At 37.7% G+C, this 19,903-nt stretch overlaps 1 protein-coding gene and 1 non-coding gene across 2 annotated transcripts; one reads left to right on the top strand and one right to left on the bottom strand.

The window, feature by feature from the left end:
* Positions 1 to 4,596: 4,596 nt before the first annotated feature.
* On the bottom strand, positions 4,597 to 18,735 carry LOC149131622 (glyoxylate reductase/hydroxypyruvate reductase-like). The gene is made up of 4 exons (XM_089338222.1): positions 17,912 to 18,735; positions 13,027 to 13,201; positions 8,284 to 8,462; positions 4,597 to 5,406 (listed from the first exon to the last, which is right to left on the bottom strand). Exons 1-4 carry the CDS (start codon positions 18,285 to 18,287, stop codon positions 5,153 to 5,155), a joined length of 984 nt encoding a protein of 327 aa, XP_089194348.1. The 5' UTR covers positions 18,288 to 18,735; the 3' UTR covers positions 4,597 to 5,152.
* A 797-nt stretch (positions 18,736 to 19,532) lies between these two features.
* On the top strand, positions 19,533 to 19,605 carry Trnar-ucu (transfer RNA arginine (anticodon UCU)). Its single transcript has one exon. It is a non-coding gene; the product is annotated as a tRNA-Arg (tRNA).
* The last annotated feature ends 298 nt before the right edge of the window (positions 19,606 to 19,903 follow it).

A 19,903-nucleotide genomic window follows, 5' to 3' on the forward strand; every position in this document is an offset into this window, starting at 1 on the left:
AAGACGCCATCATGGTTCGTCAAAGACCGTATAGTGGAACTATTTCCTTGCCGAGCTTCCACCACTCGGGCCCATCCAGCAGCCTTGATTCCTTCACTTCCCATCGCACGTAACTTAGCTCTGGCAATACTTCCCATGTGTTGGGCTTCAAGATGCTGGTTTAACTCCAGTCTTTTCATCTTCACTTGGTCCGCATTGCCAGTCCTCCAGGCTTCTTCTAGTTCCTTAACTATACCATCTCCTATTTTACGTCCCTTCTTAGCTAAACTTATGCTAAACCTAAAAGACTCATATTTGATGGCTCTTTTTAGGGCGTACCACCATTTGTTATTAATGATGGTATCTGTCAATGCCCTCTGTATTAACATCTTGATCCGCTTTCTGTATTCCTCAATCGCCAAAAGGGACGTATTGAGTTTCCAGTAGCCAGATCCCTGACTATGTAACTTATCTATTGTCAGTTTACAGGTAACCATCTTGTGGTCACTGTAGCTGACTAGAAAAAACTGTGGACACTTAGCTATAGACTTATCTGTTTCTCTAATTAAAATCCTATCTAGATATGTTCTGGAAGACCCGTCACTATTTGACCACGTCCACTGTGGAGTGCTCGGGTGTTCCAACCTATATGGGTCTGCTAGCTGAAAGTGACTTAGCAGATCCCGTAAGCCTGGGTTACATTTTCTGTTCGTGTTCCAGCCAACACAATCTGTGTGTGCCTCACATATTGTGTTAAAGTCTCCTAACAATACTAGCGAATGCGACGTGGCCAGGAACTTGCCCAGGTTACGAAAATATTCACTTTGCGGGCCCATAATGTTGGGTGCATAAATAGCAACTAGCCTGATTATCTTCCCACAACTGAATGTCAGGTCGAGAACGACCAGCCTGCCTTCTGGGTCAGAAAAAAACAACTTTTTCTCGGTTACCCGGTTTCTTTTTAGTAGGACCAACATCCCACCTCCACCTCCCGCCCGACTCGGAGAAACGTATTTCTCGTAGCCGTTCAGGAGCGGGGACAGATCTCTTGGCCCCTTTACTCGGGTTTCCGTTGCAACAATCACATCCAATTTTCTTGACCTGATGACATTTAGGAAGCGTCCTTGCTTCCAGCTAGACAACAGGCCACGAACATTTAAACAACCAATGTGAACAGACATGTCTTACCTGTTAATCAGGGCTTGTCCGGTGGAGAGGGACTCTCCACCTTTTCTTGATACAGGGTCGGAGGTGGCAGGTCTTGAGAAATAGGTTTGTTAAAATCCCGTCTCATTACAGAATTATCAGGTGGAGGTGGGGTCTCCACCTTTTCTTTTTCTCGCGTTATCGGGGCTGGTAGTCCATTAAATATAGACTTATTAAAGTCCAGTCTCATAGATGATACTGACTTACGGTGTTTGTTTTGTAAAATTCTATGAGTCTTATTTGAGACTTCATACACGTCATAATTGTTGTATTTCTCCGAAAGGTTATCTATTTTTTTTGCAGTCTTAACTAATTGAATGTCTCTCATTAGTTCAGTATCTTTACTGTATTATGCCTTTCTCCTCTTTTTCTTTTCTTGCAGTCTTTTTTGGTCGTTGTAGTAGTCGCCACTCTCGGTTGAGCTGCTGATTGTATTTTTCTTTTGTTTGTTGTTTTCTTCTCGTCTTTTTCTTCTGCCTCTTTCTCTTCTTTCTCCTCTTCCTCGTCTTCCTCATTTTCCTTGCAGTTCCTTCGAATGTGGCCTAATTGGCCGCACAAAAAACACCGGGGTTTTCGACCCTCAACAAACACCGCCAGGTTCTCCTCCCCTATCTGGATTGTCTTGGGAATTGCTTCAATTATTTTTGGGTCAGCTTGAATAATGAGACTAACTGATTGACCAGTCCAGTTAGCGTTTTCGATAACGGCAGCCTGGAGGAGGGTAATTTTCTCTTCCTCTTTGACTAGGACAGCCTCCACCACCCACATAGGATCCACGTCGGGTGGGACCCTTGTTATATTAATTCTGGACGTTCTCATCCCCATATAGGTGGGGATGAGCGCCACGTCTTCCGTTTTCCGGGTCTCTACGGAATGCTTTTGTGCCATTTCCTTGTTGGCAAACCTTACTTCCACTGTACCAAACTTCCTACCTCTTGTCACATACACTACGTCGCTCCATATTTCCTTCAAACACCTTTCAATCTTCTCTTCTGTAAATCTTTCGATTTTTCTTTTTTGTAAACAATAAGTTTTAAAAATTATTTTTTTTCTGTTTTTTGTCTAGCATAAATTGCTCCGGTGGTTGTATTTGAGCCACGCTATCTTTCACTTCCATCATTTTTTAATATTTTATGTAGTCTGACTTGTTCGTCGACAGCTGCCGGGTTCGACCCCCAGCTGCCAACGCAAAACTTCTTTTTTCCTTTCTCGCCTGCTCAGTCTGGATGCTAGGCGCATCGATAATCCTTTTGGTCACAATACTTTCTGACAAAGTTGGGAAATCTTCTTGTGAAAGCTCTGACGAGCTTTCCGACACGTCTCCAAATATTTCATACATCCTGCTGTGCGCTTTGGTAACGGAGGAATTACAAATTCCTTTTTCGGGGGAATCCACTGGTTTTTCACTTGTAGATGGCTCCTCGCCAGACAACAACAAATTTTTCGTTTCACTAGACATTTCTGTGCCAACGTTAGGCCTTTCTCTAGACGTCATCCACCGCCCTAACGGGGGAATGAACAAACGTGTGCTTTTTACAAGCACTTAGTGTTTTCAAATAAAAACTCCAACAGGATCTTTTTTAAAACGGGTGCCACATTTTTCATTAATGTTTTACGTAGTGTTTTTGGTACCGAAAGACTTTCAAACTTCGTATACTTATCTATTTTGTGTTATAGAACAGAAAAATATTTTTGTATTCGAATTTATTTCATGTAAAAAATTGTCTTATTTCGATAATTTCAACCAATCACTGACAAGTATTCAGTTGTTTACATTTACTCCTTTGGCTGATTAAGCCATAGCTTCGTTTTATTTGCTTTTTTCATTTTAAATTTGCTTTTTTCATTTTCTTTTTTTTTTCTTCGTTTTATTTGCTTTTTTCTTTTTAAATTTGCTGTTTTACCCGAACCCTAACCCTGGATCTTTTTTAAAACGGGGGCCACATTTTTCATTAACGAAACACTTTGAAACTTGGAACACTGGTAGAATGTGTCATATAAAACATCTTTTTCTCTTAGTCTTCTTAAAAAAAAAAAGTTGTCGTATTTCTGTAATTTCAACCAATCACTGACGTCCATTCAGCCGATATACATTAAGTGCCGACTACATAAACAAACGATTCTGAAACAATTTTATCGGTGATAGGGTTAGGGTTAGGGTTAGGGTAAAACAGCAAATTTAAAAAGAAAAAAGCAAATAAAACGAAGAAAAAAAAATGAAAAAAGCAAATAAAACGAAGCTATGGCTTAATCAGCCAAAGGAGTAAATATAAACAACTGAATACTTGTCAGTGATTGGTTGAAATTATCGAAATAAGACAATTTTTTTACATGAAATAAATTCGAATACAAAAATATTTTTCTGTTCTATAACACAAAATAGATAAGTATACGAAGTTTGAAAGTCTTTCGGTACCAAAAACACTACGTAAAACATTAATGAAAAATGTGGCCCCCGTTTTAAAAAAGATCCCTAATAACCAGCAATTTTCACCACGAACACATGTGCGACGCGTAACCAACAAACTCACACAGACGAAATACCGCTAAGTATTTCGCCCAGTGTGCTAACGATTTTGCCAGCTCTCCACCTTAAATATTTATAATTCTGTTAACAGAAAATTCACCTTTCCTCACTTGAATATAATAATAATACCCGATATAATAACTGTCCAATTACAGTTATAAAACTTAGTATTCTGATGATTGATTATTCACGATCTCCTACTCTTAGCAGAGATATTGAACGCTGAGAAGAGTTCAAGAACAAGATTCTATTAAAATGTGTTGTATTTCTAAACTTCCAAATCATTTGCTAATATTGTATGTTTAATATCTCTGTCTCCCCTCTTTTACCTTCGTATGCATCCACAAATCCTGTATTTGCAATATTGTGACAAGATCCTTTCGGTTTGATTCACAGGATCTAATTTCACAGAAAATTTCTACGCAGATGTAGTTTGTATACCAGTTACGAAACATACACAAGAAATTATTATTATTATTAATGAACAATAAAAACAGATATGAACCTTTAAAGACTAAAATGTATCGTACATGATGTCCATGAAATACTTTTATAATTTGAAAAATTCAGAAAAAAAAAAAAAAAAAAGAATAACTCAGCAGAATTTATTGGAAAACATCAGCAAACAAATATTAGAAACATCAGAACACTTTCACGTGGATTCTATTGATTGCACATAACCTGATGAGTTATCCATATATTTCTTTTCTAAATTTTTCGAATTGTAATGATAATTTATGGACACTGTGTATCATAATTAGGCCTCCCTCATGCCCTCATTTCATTTGTCGGTTAAAAGGCGTCTACACATGCGTTTCTGGTATTATCATTCCTATAACCGAAGGAAAAGGTGATTTAAAATAATAAAAGTTTGGAAACAATTATTTCTCTAAGATCTAGCTGTTATTTCAAGCAAACTTTATTGAAGGTCCTTGTTCTTTTTTGTCTGCCGATTCAACCAGCATCTACACAATGAAGAAATGAGCGGTTGAGTCAAAAAACATTCGAAATGTTAGTATGGAGCCAACGTGTGTGTTCCAAAACGTGGGAGGGAAATTAGGAGAAGATTTTAAAAAAAAGCAAATCTTGAAAATAATTTTTTTCACACTCGTAATTTCTGAATCATTTCATGCGGAATTCATATGAAAAAAGTGAATTCTTTAAAATTCATTTCGAAATTTACAATTAAAAATAATCCCCACCAAAAAAAAAAAAAAAAAAAAAAAAAAAAAAAAAAAAAAAAAAATTCAATCATTACTGATTTTATTTCAATGATTAATTGATTTTAATTAATGTTTTTTGCCGATGCCGGCATTGCCTTCGTCGTCATCGTTGCCATTGTTGTTGTTGTTTGTTGTTGTTGCTGTTGTTGTTGTTGTTGTTCTTCTTATTATTATTATATTAAAAACCATCATTATGCAGATGAAAATGTCTCTCCTTCTAGTCTAGTATCACTTCGGACAACATTGGTTCGCCACGGAGACCTAGCTCCATGTTTTTGAAAGCTGTGTTGTAAAATTCTTTTGCTGTCTCATTTGTGTTTGTCGCACAGTGTGGTGTAATGATAACATTCGGGAAGTTGTGAAGCTTGTGGTCTGCTGGCAAGGGTTCAGGTGTAGTGACGTCCAGGGCAGCTCCTGCAATCCTTTCTGATTCCAATGCATCAACAAGAGCACCTTGGTCAATGATATCTCCTAAATTGAAAAAGACACACAGAAAACAAAGAAAGAGTTGGTAATTGCAACATACATACATACACACACACACACACACACACACACACACACACACACACACACACACATATATATTTTGAGTCATCCCATAAATAATGCGGTTTTTTTCAATCGCATGAACTAAAAGACGGAGGGGGGACGGGATAAACTACCTGCATCAACTTGCTATAGAAGCAGGAAGTAATTTTACCTTGTATTTATTCTTAGTGCAAATTTTGAATAGTGCAGTTCGATTTTAAGTTATTTTTTCAAATCTATAATAGAAGTGACAAAGAAGCATATTCGGTATATTTTGCTTTGAGTTCAATAAAGGCAAAAATGCAACGGAAAGTATGAGGAATATTAATGCAGTATAAGGGGATCGGACAATAAGCGTAAGTCAGTGTCAACGATAGTTCCAGAAATTCCGAGCCGGAAACTACAGCCTAGAAGACGAGTCTCATCTTGGAAGATTTGTACAGCTTGACGAGGACGTCCTGCGAATCCTGATGGAACAAAATCCCATCTGTTGAGGAATTAGCAGAGAAGCTTGGATTTGGTCATTCAATCATTTATCAACACCTGCGTGCCATTGGAAAAGTTAGCAAATTGTGTCAGCGGGCTTTCCGATTCTAATCACACGCGCAGAGAGTGTATGTGTGCTCTTCTTTGCTGTCATGTCTCATCAATGAACCTTTTTTGGACCGAATAGTGACTGGTGACGAGAAATGGGTTCTTTACAAAAATGTCAAGCACCGAAGACTAGGTTGGGAAATGAGAAACACCGGCACCCCAGGCTAAGGAAGGTCTTCACCCACGTAAGGTGTTGTTATCTTTTTGGTCGGATATGAAAGGTTTAGTCCACTTTGAACTTTTAAACCCAAACCAAACAATAACAAAGGAGATCTACTGCGAGCAGCTTGAGTGACTTAAGTCAGCACTAGAAGGAAAACGAGCATCTTTGGTTTCAAGACGAAAGGTGTTCTTCCACGAGGATAATGCTCGGCCACATACAGCGAGGACGACGTTCCAAAGGCTGGAGCAGTTTGAATGGGAAATGATGCCCTACCCACCATATTTGCCGGACATTGCCCCATCTGATTATCATTTATTCCGCAGTCTTCAAAATCATTTAGACAGAAAAAGTATGAATTCTGTAGACGAGGCCAGAACAATACTGGAGGAATATTTTTTGTCACGGACAAGTGAATTTTGGAAGCGGGGCCTTACAAGTCTACCAGATAGATGGAAAAGTGTTGTAGAAAATGAAGGAGAGTATATTTTAGATTAAAAAAGAACTTAGTTTATCTTAATTTTGAAAAATAAAAGAAGTATTTAAAAAAATCGCATTATTTATGGGATGACCCAATATATATAAAATCACTAGCTGAGTATCCTGTCATTGCCGGGTAATTTGCAGAGATTTAAAGTTTGATCTCTTTTACCCAATCAAAACAAAAACAAAAAAAAACAGAATTTGTCCTTAACAGCTGTGATAAAATGAAAGTAAACATTAGAAGATGAAATTTTAAACAAATTGAAAGCAATGTGTGAGAGATAATACATACACACACACACACACACACACACACATATATATATATATATATATATATATATATATATATACTCTTTACTCTTTTACTTGTTTCAGTCATTTGACTGCGGCCATGCTGGAGCACCACCTTTAGTTGAGCAAATCGACCCCAGGACTTATTCTTTGGAAGCCTAGTACCTATTCTATCGGTCTCTTTTGCCGAGCCGCTAGCTTACGGGGACATAAACACACCACCATCGGTTGTCAAGCGATGTTGGGGGGGACAAACAGACACACAAACACACACATATATATATATATATATATACATATATATGACGGGCTTCTTTCAGTTTCCGTCTACCAAATCCACTCACAAGGCTTTGGTCGACCCGAGGCTATAGTAGAAGACACTTGCCCAAGGTGCCATGCAGTGGGAATGAACCTGGAACCATGTGGTTGGTAAGCAAGCTACTTACCACACAGCCAGAGTGTGGTAAATAATGGAGAGGGATACATTGATGGCAGCAGAAAGGGCAGTGGAGAGTTGTCGATCTAAAAGTTTAGTTATTTGCCATAGTAAATTGTATTTTTCAATTACTGTTTACAAACGACCTTCTCTTTGGGACACAGATTTTGAAAATCAAAAAGTTGACAATCAACCATGTAGTCTAACATACACAGAAGACAGGCAAAAAAAGGCGGAATGAACGTAGCTTATTTGCACTTCCAGGTCTAATTTTACTAGTACACTGACTTGGAGATAAAGCAATAACTACTGATCCAGCCCATTACCTACAATAGCACCACTGCCAGCAACAACTATTAATGCAATTACTATGCCCCTACCACCACAACCGCCACTACCACTACAACCACCACCATCACCACCGTCCTTACTACTACTACTACTACTACTACTGCTGCTGCTGCTGCTGCTGCTGCTGCTACTACTACTACTACTACTACTACTACTACTACTACTAATAATAATAATAATCACACTCATTAGTATTAAGGTAGGCCAATGTCTCTCATTAGGTCATTTCATTCTGTGTTCTTTAATACAATGTTAAAGAAACCAAGACATAAAAACTTCCTATAAAATCCTTGAAACTTCGTATAACTATATACCAGTAATTAACCCTTTAAGTGCCAGTCCAATACCATTAAATTCTTCACCACTCACCATTCCTTTTTTTCAAAGATCATCACTTCATATCTTCAAGTTCCAATATCAAATCAGACATTTTATTACTTGTCTATTTTTGTTTGTCATACATCCATAATTATTAGTGACAAGAAATTGAAGTACCTACCTCTGGCAATATTGATTAAAGTTGCAGTCTTCTTCATTACGTCCAGTTCCTTGTGACCAATCAAATGATATGTTTGTGGTGTTAAAGCACAGGTAATCACAACATAATCACACAATGGTAACATGTCCATCAAGCTACTATAAAACTGCGCATCCACTTTTGCTTCTTCTTCTTTGGATCTGTCGAAAAAATTGATTAATTCATTAATTGTGTATTCTAATCAAAATATTAACTAGTTTCTGGAATGTGTTTGAAGAATAATATTTTGTTCTTACTGTTTTGCATCAATTGTTAGTATTGTAATGGATTGATTTACTTCTGGAATAAGAGTAGTGTTTGCAGTTAGAAGCACTTCCTACTGCAAAGACACAGGTAAGAAGCATGTGTTGCTATTGTGTTGTTAAGCAGGCAGACAGTTCAAAGATAGAACTGTTGAATAAGTATCATAAATACTAGTAAACTAGTAAAAGTTTATGCTGAATCTGAAATTATAGTAGAAGGGAGGTAAATTCCGGTATTTTTTTTTCTGTGTTGATATTGGCTGGTCTAATATGGCTGGAAGCAGGTAGAATCATTAACATGCATGACAAAATGCTTCACGGTATTTCTTCCAGCTTCACTTTCCAAGATTAAATTCTGTCGAGTTCTACTTTGCTTTTCATCCATTCGGGGTCGATGAAATGCGTACCGGTTGAGTGCTGGGCTCGATGTAATAGACTAGCCCTTCTCCACAGATTTCAGGCTTTCTGTCAATACAGTGAAACCTCGCTTTACAAATTCGTTCCTGAAGAGCGTTCGACACACGAAATGTTTGTCAACCGAAACTGTTCTCCCCATAAGGATCCAGAAGAGGCACAGGAGATTCAAGCAGAGATGTGCATTGACTGAAAGCTAGACAGTAACTGACGCTCTCCCGCTGAAACTCCCAGCTTGCTACCAACCGTTGTTGTCAGCTTGTGGGTTCGTTATTTGAGACATCCTATGTTCAAAACATTGTTCGTAAACCGGTTTGTTTGTGATGAGAAGTGTTTGTAAACCGAGCCTCCACTCTGGCAGAAAGGACATTGGCTGGTCTAACAAAATTAAACAAGTGTGCTTGAGAACAAGTTTTACGAAAATTGCTTTAATATTTTATTGAAGTTAGCAGCCTTTCGTCCGTTTTTATGTTTTGAGTTCAAATACTGTACTTTTGCTCTATGATCTGCATTCTCGAGAGTTTTGCTTCATCTATGAGAAGGGGCCAAGCAATACGAAGATATAAGCAAAACTACAAATACCAGATCTTGTATTTGCCTGCTAGTTTTGATCAATCTATTCTTTTAATCCATCCTCGGTTCGTGTTAACATCTCAACGTCTCTGTTCTTATCAGACAAGTTTATATATCATCGTCTTAAGCTTTTCATAGGATTGCCCTTAACTGTTAGCATGGTTTCTCATGCTATTTTGTACTTTTTTTTTGCTTTGGCTGACTTTTGAGAAAAGTCACATTACAAATGCCTTAAACCGCATTCTTGACCAACTAAGTAGACCATCCAGTCTTTCCAGAAATATTTGAATTGGTTTTTGGCCTAATGAGATAAGGAAAAAAGAGTAAAAATTTGTCAGTGACTGTGTTAGAGAATAATGAGAGAAAAATATAAAAACAAAAGAAAAGTAGTATGTAAAGGTTAGTAGAGATAATGGTGTATAAAATTACAGATAAATCTAGGCCACAACTGAAACTTGTCAAAGAAATCAATTCAAGGCAGACTGAAAGATAGACATGAGCCTGTCAGTTGGGAATGTTATGTCAGCAGGAAAACGAACCTCTACGAAGGTACATACTCTTTCTTGTCTGTCACAAACAACAATGTCTTGTGTTGATGTTTGATCATGTATTTGATAGCAGTGCACTTTTCTATATCTATTCCAGGACAGTAACATTTTTTCAAAGGTCATTGTATACTGTTTTAGCGTCAATGCCGTATTGCATAGGAAAGTAGCACCTTGATGAGATTTTTGGGCAGCTGATAATCACATGAAGCGTGATATAATCTAAATTTTCGGCTGCATCTTCAGGCTCTAAGGGCTTCATTGTTTCTTATGCTCACTAGGTGTTTCATAGCAATCTCCTGTTCTTGGATTGCAAATGCAAAGCCTTCGAAGGGTGTTGTGATACAGCAGTCAGGAGTCTAAGGCAAGTTGTATTTCTTGTCAATATTATTGTCTATATCTCTTTGTGTCTGTATGCATGTACGCAAGATAATGGATAGCCTTTCTTTGTAAGCTGAATGTTTCACATTCAGGTCATCTTTGCTAGTCCAGCCTGTTTTGGGGTTGTATGGGAGAGGCCATCAGGAAGAGAAGCTCCCTAAGGAGGTTATTGCTGATGAGTAGGATGTTGTTCTCTTCGTTCTTCATTACTAAGTTTATGTATTTATTTTGACAGTTGTTGTTTAGCAGATGTTATCTGAGGGAGGCAATACAATATTCAAAGGCCATCAGCACTGATCTCAAGTCTCTTCTTCCTTCATCTCTTCTTGGCAAGAGCTTGTCGGTATTACTATTTCTGTGTGGGCTTCAAGTTGAAGTCAGAATCTTGCGGGTTCTAATGTCTATGGAGTGGATTTCCTATACAATCCAGTGAAATATCTCAAAAGTCTGAATCAGTTCTAGCACCGCAAATGCATTGTGAGATATTGTCTTCTATAAGGAGAAGTCTGGTATAATATTTTCGGATCACTCTATCTTTATTCACAGTACCTTCATAAGATATGTTTTCATCAATATTTTGGTATTTGTAGCATTCTTTGTGTGGGACAGGAGGGATAGAGACCGTTGATGCTCGGATTTTGGGTTTGTGGGACTGCTTTTCTCCATTCAACAATCGAATGCGAGCATTTCTTTTGGCCAAATTCCATTCCTATTTCAGCTGATTTTGGCATTAGTAACATTTATCGCTTAAGTCTTCAGGTCATCCACAAATAAATTATGGGTTACATCGATACCTCTAACAGTTGTATGTATGTATGTATGTATGTATGTATGCATGTATGTATAGTAAATGTGATTGATTTCCCCCCTTCAACAGCCTTTTCTTATTTGAAGGATTTTAAAAGCCCTCTCCTCATAGAAAATGTTTTAATGGAACAGAGAGGACAGCCTTTGCAAGACTATGTGATCCAGATAAAAAAATCCCCCCAAAACGCAGAACAATCAGTTATCAGTTGAAATCCCTCTTACCATCATTGGTTTGCCCGATCTAGAAGTGGTCAGGGTTTCACAGCAAATACAATAAGGTTATGAAGTGGCTTCCCTTACATGTACCCTAGAACTTTCACTTGTTCAATCAAACTCTTTTATTTCTCACTCTATGGACATTTGAACGTATGCTTGAATGTATCCCATTTCAGAGAGAAAGAGAGAGAGAAAGAGAGAGAGGGAGAGAGAGAGGGAGAGAGAAGGAGAGAGGTGGAGAGAGAAAGGAAGAGAGAAAGGAACCCTCAGGCCCAGCCAAATTTTTATAAGGTTATAGAGATATCCATTAACAATGACGTTGTCAGTCATATTCAATCTATCTCTCTCTTTCTCAGTCTCTCCTTCTCTCTCTCTCTCTCTATCTATCTACCTTCCATGACTCCAACCTTCGAGCAAATCTAGTGGAGACCTTTTATGCCACTCACCAGTGGGATTTGACTTCAGCGAAGTTAGTGAAAACAATGTTGTTGCTCCGAACATCAGCAGAGCCTTCATCTGTGTTTGGCATCCAACAACATCGATCCTTCATTCCTTCCTAACCCTCTCGATCCATGCATCATCTATGTGCAACCTAGACACTGGATGCCTAATTTGTATTGATTTTATAAACTGAGACCTTGAGAGTATCCCCCAGTAGAGACATGCCAACCTTGTCTCTTTTAAAAGAACCCCACCAAAAAGACTCAGGCATTACTCATACAACCGCACCTCACACTCTCGAAACATGAGTGGCACTTAGAATGAGCCTTCACAGTTGCCCCAAATGCTGGGCCACATTATCACCAAGGTTCTCTCCTGCCAAAAGTACATTGTTAGTACAGCTAGGATTACATCTCAATGACTAGCGCTTCTCTTTGACCAAAAGATATTTCAATCTCTCACAGTTGCTAACACTCTACAAAATTCCACAGTAGGAGTACTGCACCCACATCTCGGTTTCTACAACTGCTACGCACACTGACATATTGCCTCCACTGAAGGGCCACTCGGCCGATTAGCATTCTATCATTAATGGACGCACTCAAACCTCTGCCTTACAGGATTACTATTTCCACTTTCTCTCTCTCTCTCTATCTGTCTGTCTATCTATCTATATATCTATCTATCTCACTCACTTTTCTATTGCTGCTATAATGGTCTCTGCACCTTTGGAGCAGACTGGTCTCGTAGCTCCATCCACACTGCCCAGCCCTGTACTATTTGTCCATCCAACACTCATCACCCTTATTGCCCTCCTCTCTTTCCCCGCACAAACGAGGACACCCATTTCTTCATCCCCAGAAATTTCTTCTCTCTGGAATCTCCTCTCCATTCATATCTTTCCCTCAATAGTTTAAACAGAACACAAACAGCATCTATCTAACCAGTCTTTGAGAGCCTACAAGGGTGGATCATATGCTCCCCCTGTTCATCCACACTCAGAAAGTATTTAAAAAAATCCATGCATCTATCCTTCAATTCTCTTGTCTTAATGTCCCATACACAAACCTACTTCAAACACTCACCTTTGTCTCCTTTGATGATACAGTACCTTCATTTCAAAAGCATGAGCTCTGATTGCCAGCTTGTAGCCAATGGTTCCCATTCCAATTATTCCAATCGAATTTCCTGTGACGTCATGTGCTATAAGTTCTGGTGGGTACAAATTTTTTTTCAATGTTTTCGGAAAATATTCAGCACCTGAAGATATATATATATATATATATATATATATATATATATATATATATATATATATATATATATATATATATATACATGTATGTATGTATGTATATTAGAGATGGACTATATGTAATCTGAACCTTTCCCCCCCTTATTTATTAATTTTTTTTTACGGAATCCCACGTTTTAGGCTATGGAGATTCCGATTCTGAAAAAAATGTTTTTGAAAAATTTCAATTCCCCCCCCCCCCCACCAAGCAGGCTATTTACATGCTAGAAATAACAGCCAAATCTCACAAAACTAGTGTTAGTGTTAGGGTTAGGGTTAGGGTCAGGGTTAGGGTTAAGGTTTGAGTTAGGGTTAGGTTTACCCTGTGGATCTATATAAAACCGGGGGCGGGGATCGAAATTTTGAAATTGAGATTTTTGAAAATTTTTTTCAGAATCGGAATCTCCATAGCCTAAAACGTGGGATTCCGTAAAAAAAACAAAATTTAAAAGGGGGGTATACCCAGATTACATATTCTCCATTTCCACCATATATATATATATATATATATATACTAGCAGAAATACCCGGCGTTGCCCGGGTTAAAGAGAATAATGAAATCTAAAAACGCTGTCTAGACTATGCATCATCTTTATATATAGAGATGTATATACACACACGCACCCAAACACACGTATATATATATGTATATCAATATAAATATATGAAAGTCAATGAAGTTTCGTAAAAGAAGGTGATCATGTACATACTTTCTTGCTGTTGTGATTATAACACCTCATTGTAAACTATGTTCCTTGTTTTCCCTTGTGGAGCATATACAAATAGGTTTTTTGTTGCTGCCCCCTCTTGAGCAGCCAACATACAGTTGTCCATGTGAGAAGCAGGGCTCTTCCAAGAGAAGACCAGCTACAGGCAGTGTTTGACCCTGATATTTGTTTATGGACATGGCAAAAGTCACACGAAGGGGGAATTGTAGTCTTCTGAATGTAAAAGGAATGTCTGCTCCTGATGGAGTAAGAGGAATTCTTGGAATAAAGACGTCATCCCCTTTTGCACATCCAGAAAGAATGGTAGCCTCGATAACGTGTGACATCATTTTCTAAATAATGCTCATCTGTTATGTTCGGGTTAAAATTTCATCAACATCAAAAATATATGAATTTTCATGGGAGTTATGGCCGTTATGCAAAGAATATAATTTCCAAATTTCATAAAGATCCATTCAGTACTTTTGACGTAGTTTTGGATAAGAAAACAAATGACTAATGTGTGTGTTTGTGTGCATGTGTATGTGTGTGTGATGGGTGTATATATGTATAGATATCTGTATGCATGTATATATGTATATATGTGTACATATTACATGTACATCTATATATATATATATACATCTACACATATGTATACATATACATGTATGTATAGATCTATATATATATACATATACGTGCACATCTATATGTATACATATACATCTCTCTCTCTCTCTCTTTCTCTCTCTCTTTCTCTCTCTCTCTCTCTGAAAGTATCTGTCATTACAGTATCGAAATGGTGTACATATACATGTATATGTATACATATACATCTCTCTCTCTCTCTCTTTCTGTCTCTCTCTTTCTCGCTTTCTCTCTCTGTGAAAGTATCTGTCACTACAGTATCGAAATGTGATTGTTTCAGTTAGTGGAATAGTTTCATTTTTAAAGTGAAAGTATTTGACATGAGTGTTTTTGTTTCACTTTTGACACGTAATACTTAAATAGTGGAGGAGATATTATGTTGCCGTGTGCTCGAACTCTGCAAGAAGTTAATAATTTTTTTTGACTAAAACACAACTGGAACCCTAAGTAAGGCATGTGTAAAATTTGAATGAAATTGGTTGCGTAGTTCTCGAGTTTTAGGGATTCACACAGACAGACAGACAGACAGACACACATTCTCATTTTTATATATATAGATATATATATATACATGTATGTATGTATGTATATGTGTGTGTGTGTGTGTGTGTGTGTTTATATAGAATAGATTACAAATAAGCACCTGCTTTTCTAAAGATAGGAGTAAAAAATCTCTAAAGTCACAGAAGAATCACTAAATCAATACAGGCGTGATAGGAAAAAAAATTAAGTGAATGCTAAATTTGAAATCATGATATCAGATTAACTACCATTCCGTCTGCAGCCTTTGCGGGGGTAAGACTCAATTCTTATTCACTTCATTTTTTTCCTATCATGCCTGTATTAATTTAGTGATTCTTTTGTGACTTTGGAGTGTTTTTACTCCTATATTTAGCAAATGAGTTGCTCATTAGTACCCTCTTATATATAAATATATTTATATATTTTAGATATATTTATTAAGTTTGCTTAAACGGCCTTTATGCTTGCAGCCACTAACGTTATTATTTTTATGACTAATTTCTTTTATACATACATACATATATATATATATATATATATATATATATATATATATATAACAAATAATAAATGAGTATATGCATATATACGTACAGGTATGTGCATACCTACGTCTACCTGTATATATAGGTGCATATCTGGGTACAAGACATTGCAAACAAAACGTAGACAAGAAAATAATAATAACCAGAGTACAGAAAACACACAGGCCACATAGAGAACATTTTCCTTCATCAGCTACCCCCATTTTAACACCGGCGTTTCGAAGAGTAGGGCAAGACGCATCGTTAAAATGGCTCTTCCCATGGACCGCAAATTAAATTTGTATACACAAATTAAACTTGTGCCATGGAGGAATGTAGTGGCGGACAAAAAACAAGACAGGAAAACAAACGGAAAAGAAAAGACACGAAAACAAACGGAAAAGGCTATGCGGTCAGACGTGAAAAATTATGTGTATATGAACGCTGTGAGGCACGAACTGAAAGCGGGACGAAGTAAGTTCGCGTGTTTGCTCGGCGATAGCCAAGGAAGAAAAGGATTAGTGACCGGAAACATGTGACCAGGGAGGGGTAAGGAAGAGAGAGTGGTAGAGGGAGAAATAAGGGGAGGAAGTAGAAGAATAGGTGAGCAACGAGAGGAAGAGAGAAATATAGTAGTAACAGAAGGAAGAACGAGAGGGGAAAGAGAGATATAGTAGTAACAGAAGGAAGAACGAGAGGGGTAAAGAGAGATACGTAGTAGTAACAGAGGAAGAACGAGAGGGGGGAAAAAGTGATAGAGATAGAGATAGATAGAGTCGCGTCAGAAAATATAAAGTTAAAAAAAACTACTTAGAGGGATGACGCAGGCGTTCGATCATGTAAAACAAATAATAAATGAGTATATGCATATATACGTACAGGTATGTGCATATCTACGTCTACCTGTATATATAGGTGCATATCTGGGTACAGGACATTGCAAACAAAACGTAGACAAGAAAATAATAATAACCAGAGTACAGAAAACACACAGGCCACATAGAGAACATTTTCCTTCATCAGCTACCCCCATTTTAACACCGGCGTTTCGAAGAGTAGGCTAGATTAGTTGATAGCGCCTGAAAACAAAACAAGGAAAAAAATAACTCCGAGGTGGGGAGGAGGATTTCTGAGGTGCAAGTTGACTGGGAACCTGGGACCCACCAAAATTGTCCCCAACTGGGCCCCGCACCGCCTAAGGCCGGTCCTGATTACTAAATGTTTTTCTCCTCTTCTTCATTGTTAAAAGTAAAGAAGCAAGAAAAGATCGATCGTATTTCAGTCTAATTGTCGTTTAAATGACTGAGGCTTTCCTTTTTCTGACTCCATCGCTTCACTCCTTTTCTCTATGGTTAAGAGAGTGAAGGTGCGTAGCTCAGTGGCTAGAGGTATTCGGCCCACGATCGTAAAATTATGAGTACGATTCCCGGTAGTGCGCTGTGATCTTGAGCAAGATACTATACTTCACCTTGCTGCAGTCCACTCAGCTGGCAAAAATGAGTTGTAGCTGTAATTCAAAGGGGCCAACCTTGTCACATTCTGTGTGAGGCCGAATCTCCCTGAGAACTACCTTATGGAATGCATGTATGTGGAGTACTCAACCATTTGTGCGTTAATCTTACGAGCAGACTGTTCCGTTGATCAGATAAACAGGAACCTCGTCGTCGTAAGCGATGGAGAGCCATTTTTTAAAAAGAGTGAGAGGAAAAGAAATGTTCCATATCGTAAGGCAAAAAATGTCATGTGTTTAGTATAAGCAGTGAAAGCTAAGAGGAAATAACTGCTATTCCGTTGAGTAGTGACTTCGCCCTGGACTCACTCTCAGTTTGATAACAACAGCCTGAGCATCGATGTTTATCTGGGGAGAGAGAGAGGGAGAGAGAGAGAGAGTGTGTGTGTGTGTGTGTGTGTGTGTGTTAGAGAGAGAGATGACAGACAGACAGAATTAGTCAGACAGACAGACAGATAGATAGATAGATAGGCAACATATCTCCCTTCAACCTTTTTACCTCTTCCTTTGAAGTAAGTGCAACACATACCACAGATACGTACAACCCCCCCCCCCCCACAAAAAAACTAAGCGTATTAATATCATTAATAATAATAAGAATTATGACGAAGTAGCATTAGCATTACCTTTAATTCACACGCGCGCACACACACACACACACATAATGAATGAAGATTTTAATCAATAAAGTATTAAAAAAAGGAGATAAATAAATCCCGTCGTTTTTTGTGTTCTAAAAATTAAAAGGAATCATTTACTTACACTGAACGATTTTCCTTGACATTGCTAATAATAGAGTCATTCCAAAATTGGCTGCAGTAACTCCATCCTGGGTGCTATGGCCAATCCTAATGTCACGCGATTTAGCCCATTCAGTATCAACACTATCGAAACCAATTCCAAGGAAGGAAATAATTTTAAGATTTACTAACTTCTCAAGTAATTCAAGGAATTCTTGGTTTCTATTTAGGTCCGAATTTACATACAAACCAACAACCTTCTCACAGAGTGAAGGATTTTGTTCCAGTTCTTTCAGAGTCACCACATTTTGTGCACGGAATACAACATTGAAGAAGAAACTCTTTAAATCAGGCAATTTTTCATAAAAATGTTCACAAAAATTCACTACCAAAGCCATGATATTGCTGTTATTGAGAATGAAAAATATTTCACAAACAATTGAAACGGTTGAACGATTAAGAAACTATATATGATAAAGGACCAATTATTTTCTAAATTAATCTTTTCTGTCATACAAAACTAATAGACGTTCTATTGCGAAGTAAGCTATACTGTCTGACTGTCCTTTGAAAGGGAATAAAATCTAACGATGTTTTGTGCCTTTTAAACCATAAAAACAGAAATAAAGAAATTTGTCAACGATGTGTACTAATTTTTAAGATATACTTCTTTAATTTTGAGTTGATTATACTTTATCACGAATAACACATTTTGGGATTGCAGACGTGATGTTACATATTCACAATGTTTTGTATTCTATCATCTTTCCTTATATTTATTTTAGTATATCCATGTTTAATACGATCCTTTATACATCTATATTAGATAAAATATATCTCTTTGCTGACTGGAAAGTAATCGTGTAATTTGTCATGGCGAATTTAAGACGTGCTTATCTGTATAAGTGCTGGGTTCACACACATCGTCTGATATTTAATACTTCCCTTACAAGATTATGGTCAGACATCTTTCTAGACAAAGAATACTGACTACAATCTGGAGGCGGGCAATCATCACAACGACCAAAATCATCATCATCATCAGCACCACCAGCACCACCACCAAACTCCAGGTGAGGCCGCACCATAGCTATATAAAGCCTCAGATAGATTGACAGAGAGCGGTTCCCAAAGGACTTGGTAAGTGATGCCAAGACACCTTCAGCCTTCTTGGCAATTTTATTTGTCTGTTAAATTGTATGAAGTTGTTATAAGCATGCTTCTGACAAGAGTTACTTCCCTTGAAGTACGGATTAAAATATTTAGGTGGCGGGTTTATTAAAAGGGACATAACTCTGAAAGTTATTTCTATACGCTAAAATAAAACAAAACACAACAATTCTCTCCAGATAACTGATTATCAATTTCAAAAGATAGAATCATGTATCTATGGAATAAATTCGCTTTAGTCTCTGAAGCTGAGTCTCAGTAGCTTGTAAAGATACGGACTGACCATTCTAGTAAACTGTTACCTTTCACTGGTGTTTGTGTACGAATATACGAAAAAGGAAATTAAAATCAAATAACGCCTGTTCAACTTAAATTTATAAAGAGATTCTCTCCCCTTTGATAGTAACTCTCCACTAAAGGCTAATTACTTGTTCAATGACGTCCAGTATAAAATGTCAATACAAACTTGTCAAGTCCCTGTAGCGCAGGGGATAGCGCGCTGGACTTCTAATCCAGAGGTCGTGGGTTCGAATCCCACCAGGGATGATATTTTTTTTTTTTTGTAGTATACAAGTAGAATGTTCTTCACGTAACTATTTCGTTTTCCCTGTCTATTGGCGATCGGTTGTTTAACGCTGCGGGAGTGAAGCGAAATTTAACTACTGAGTAAGGACTTTTTTTTATTGCATTTTTTATTATAGGCGCAGGCGTGGCTGTGTGGTTAAGAAACTTGCGTCCCGACTATGTGGTCTAAGGTTCAGTCCCATTTGCAGCACCGACAAAAGTCTTGTGAGTGGACCTCGTAGACGGAAACTGAAAGAATCCCGTCCTATGCATGTATGTA

Source organism: Octopus bimaculoides, chromosome 20 (assembly GCF_046866305.1).
Source record: "Octopus bimaculoides isolate indiv1 chromosome 20, ASM4686630v1, whole genome shotgun sequence".
Lineage (NCBI taxonomy): Eukaryota > Metazoa > Mollusca > Cephalopoda > Octopoda > Octopodidae > Octopus > Octopus bimaculoides.

Bases quoted from the DNA above. Each gene is read 5' to 3' on its own strand.
- LOC149131622 (XM_089338222.1), bottom strand. From the start codon at position 18,287: ATGGCTTTGGTAGTGAATTTTTGTGAACATTTTTATGAAAAATTGCCT. The intron at 8,463-13,026 runs GTGAGTGTTTGA...TTTTTTCGACAG, and splicing joins TATCATCAAAGGAGACAAAG to ATCCAAAGAAGAAGAAGCAA. The intron at 5,407-8,283 runs GTAGGTACTTCA...TTTTCAATTTAG, and splicing joins TTTAATCAATATTGCCAGAG to GAGATATCATTGACCAAGGT.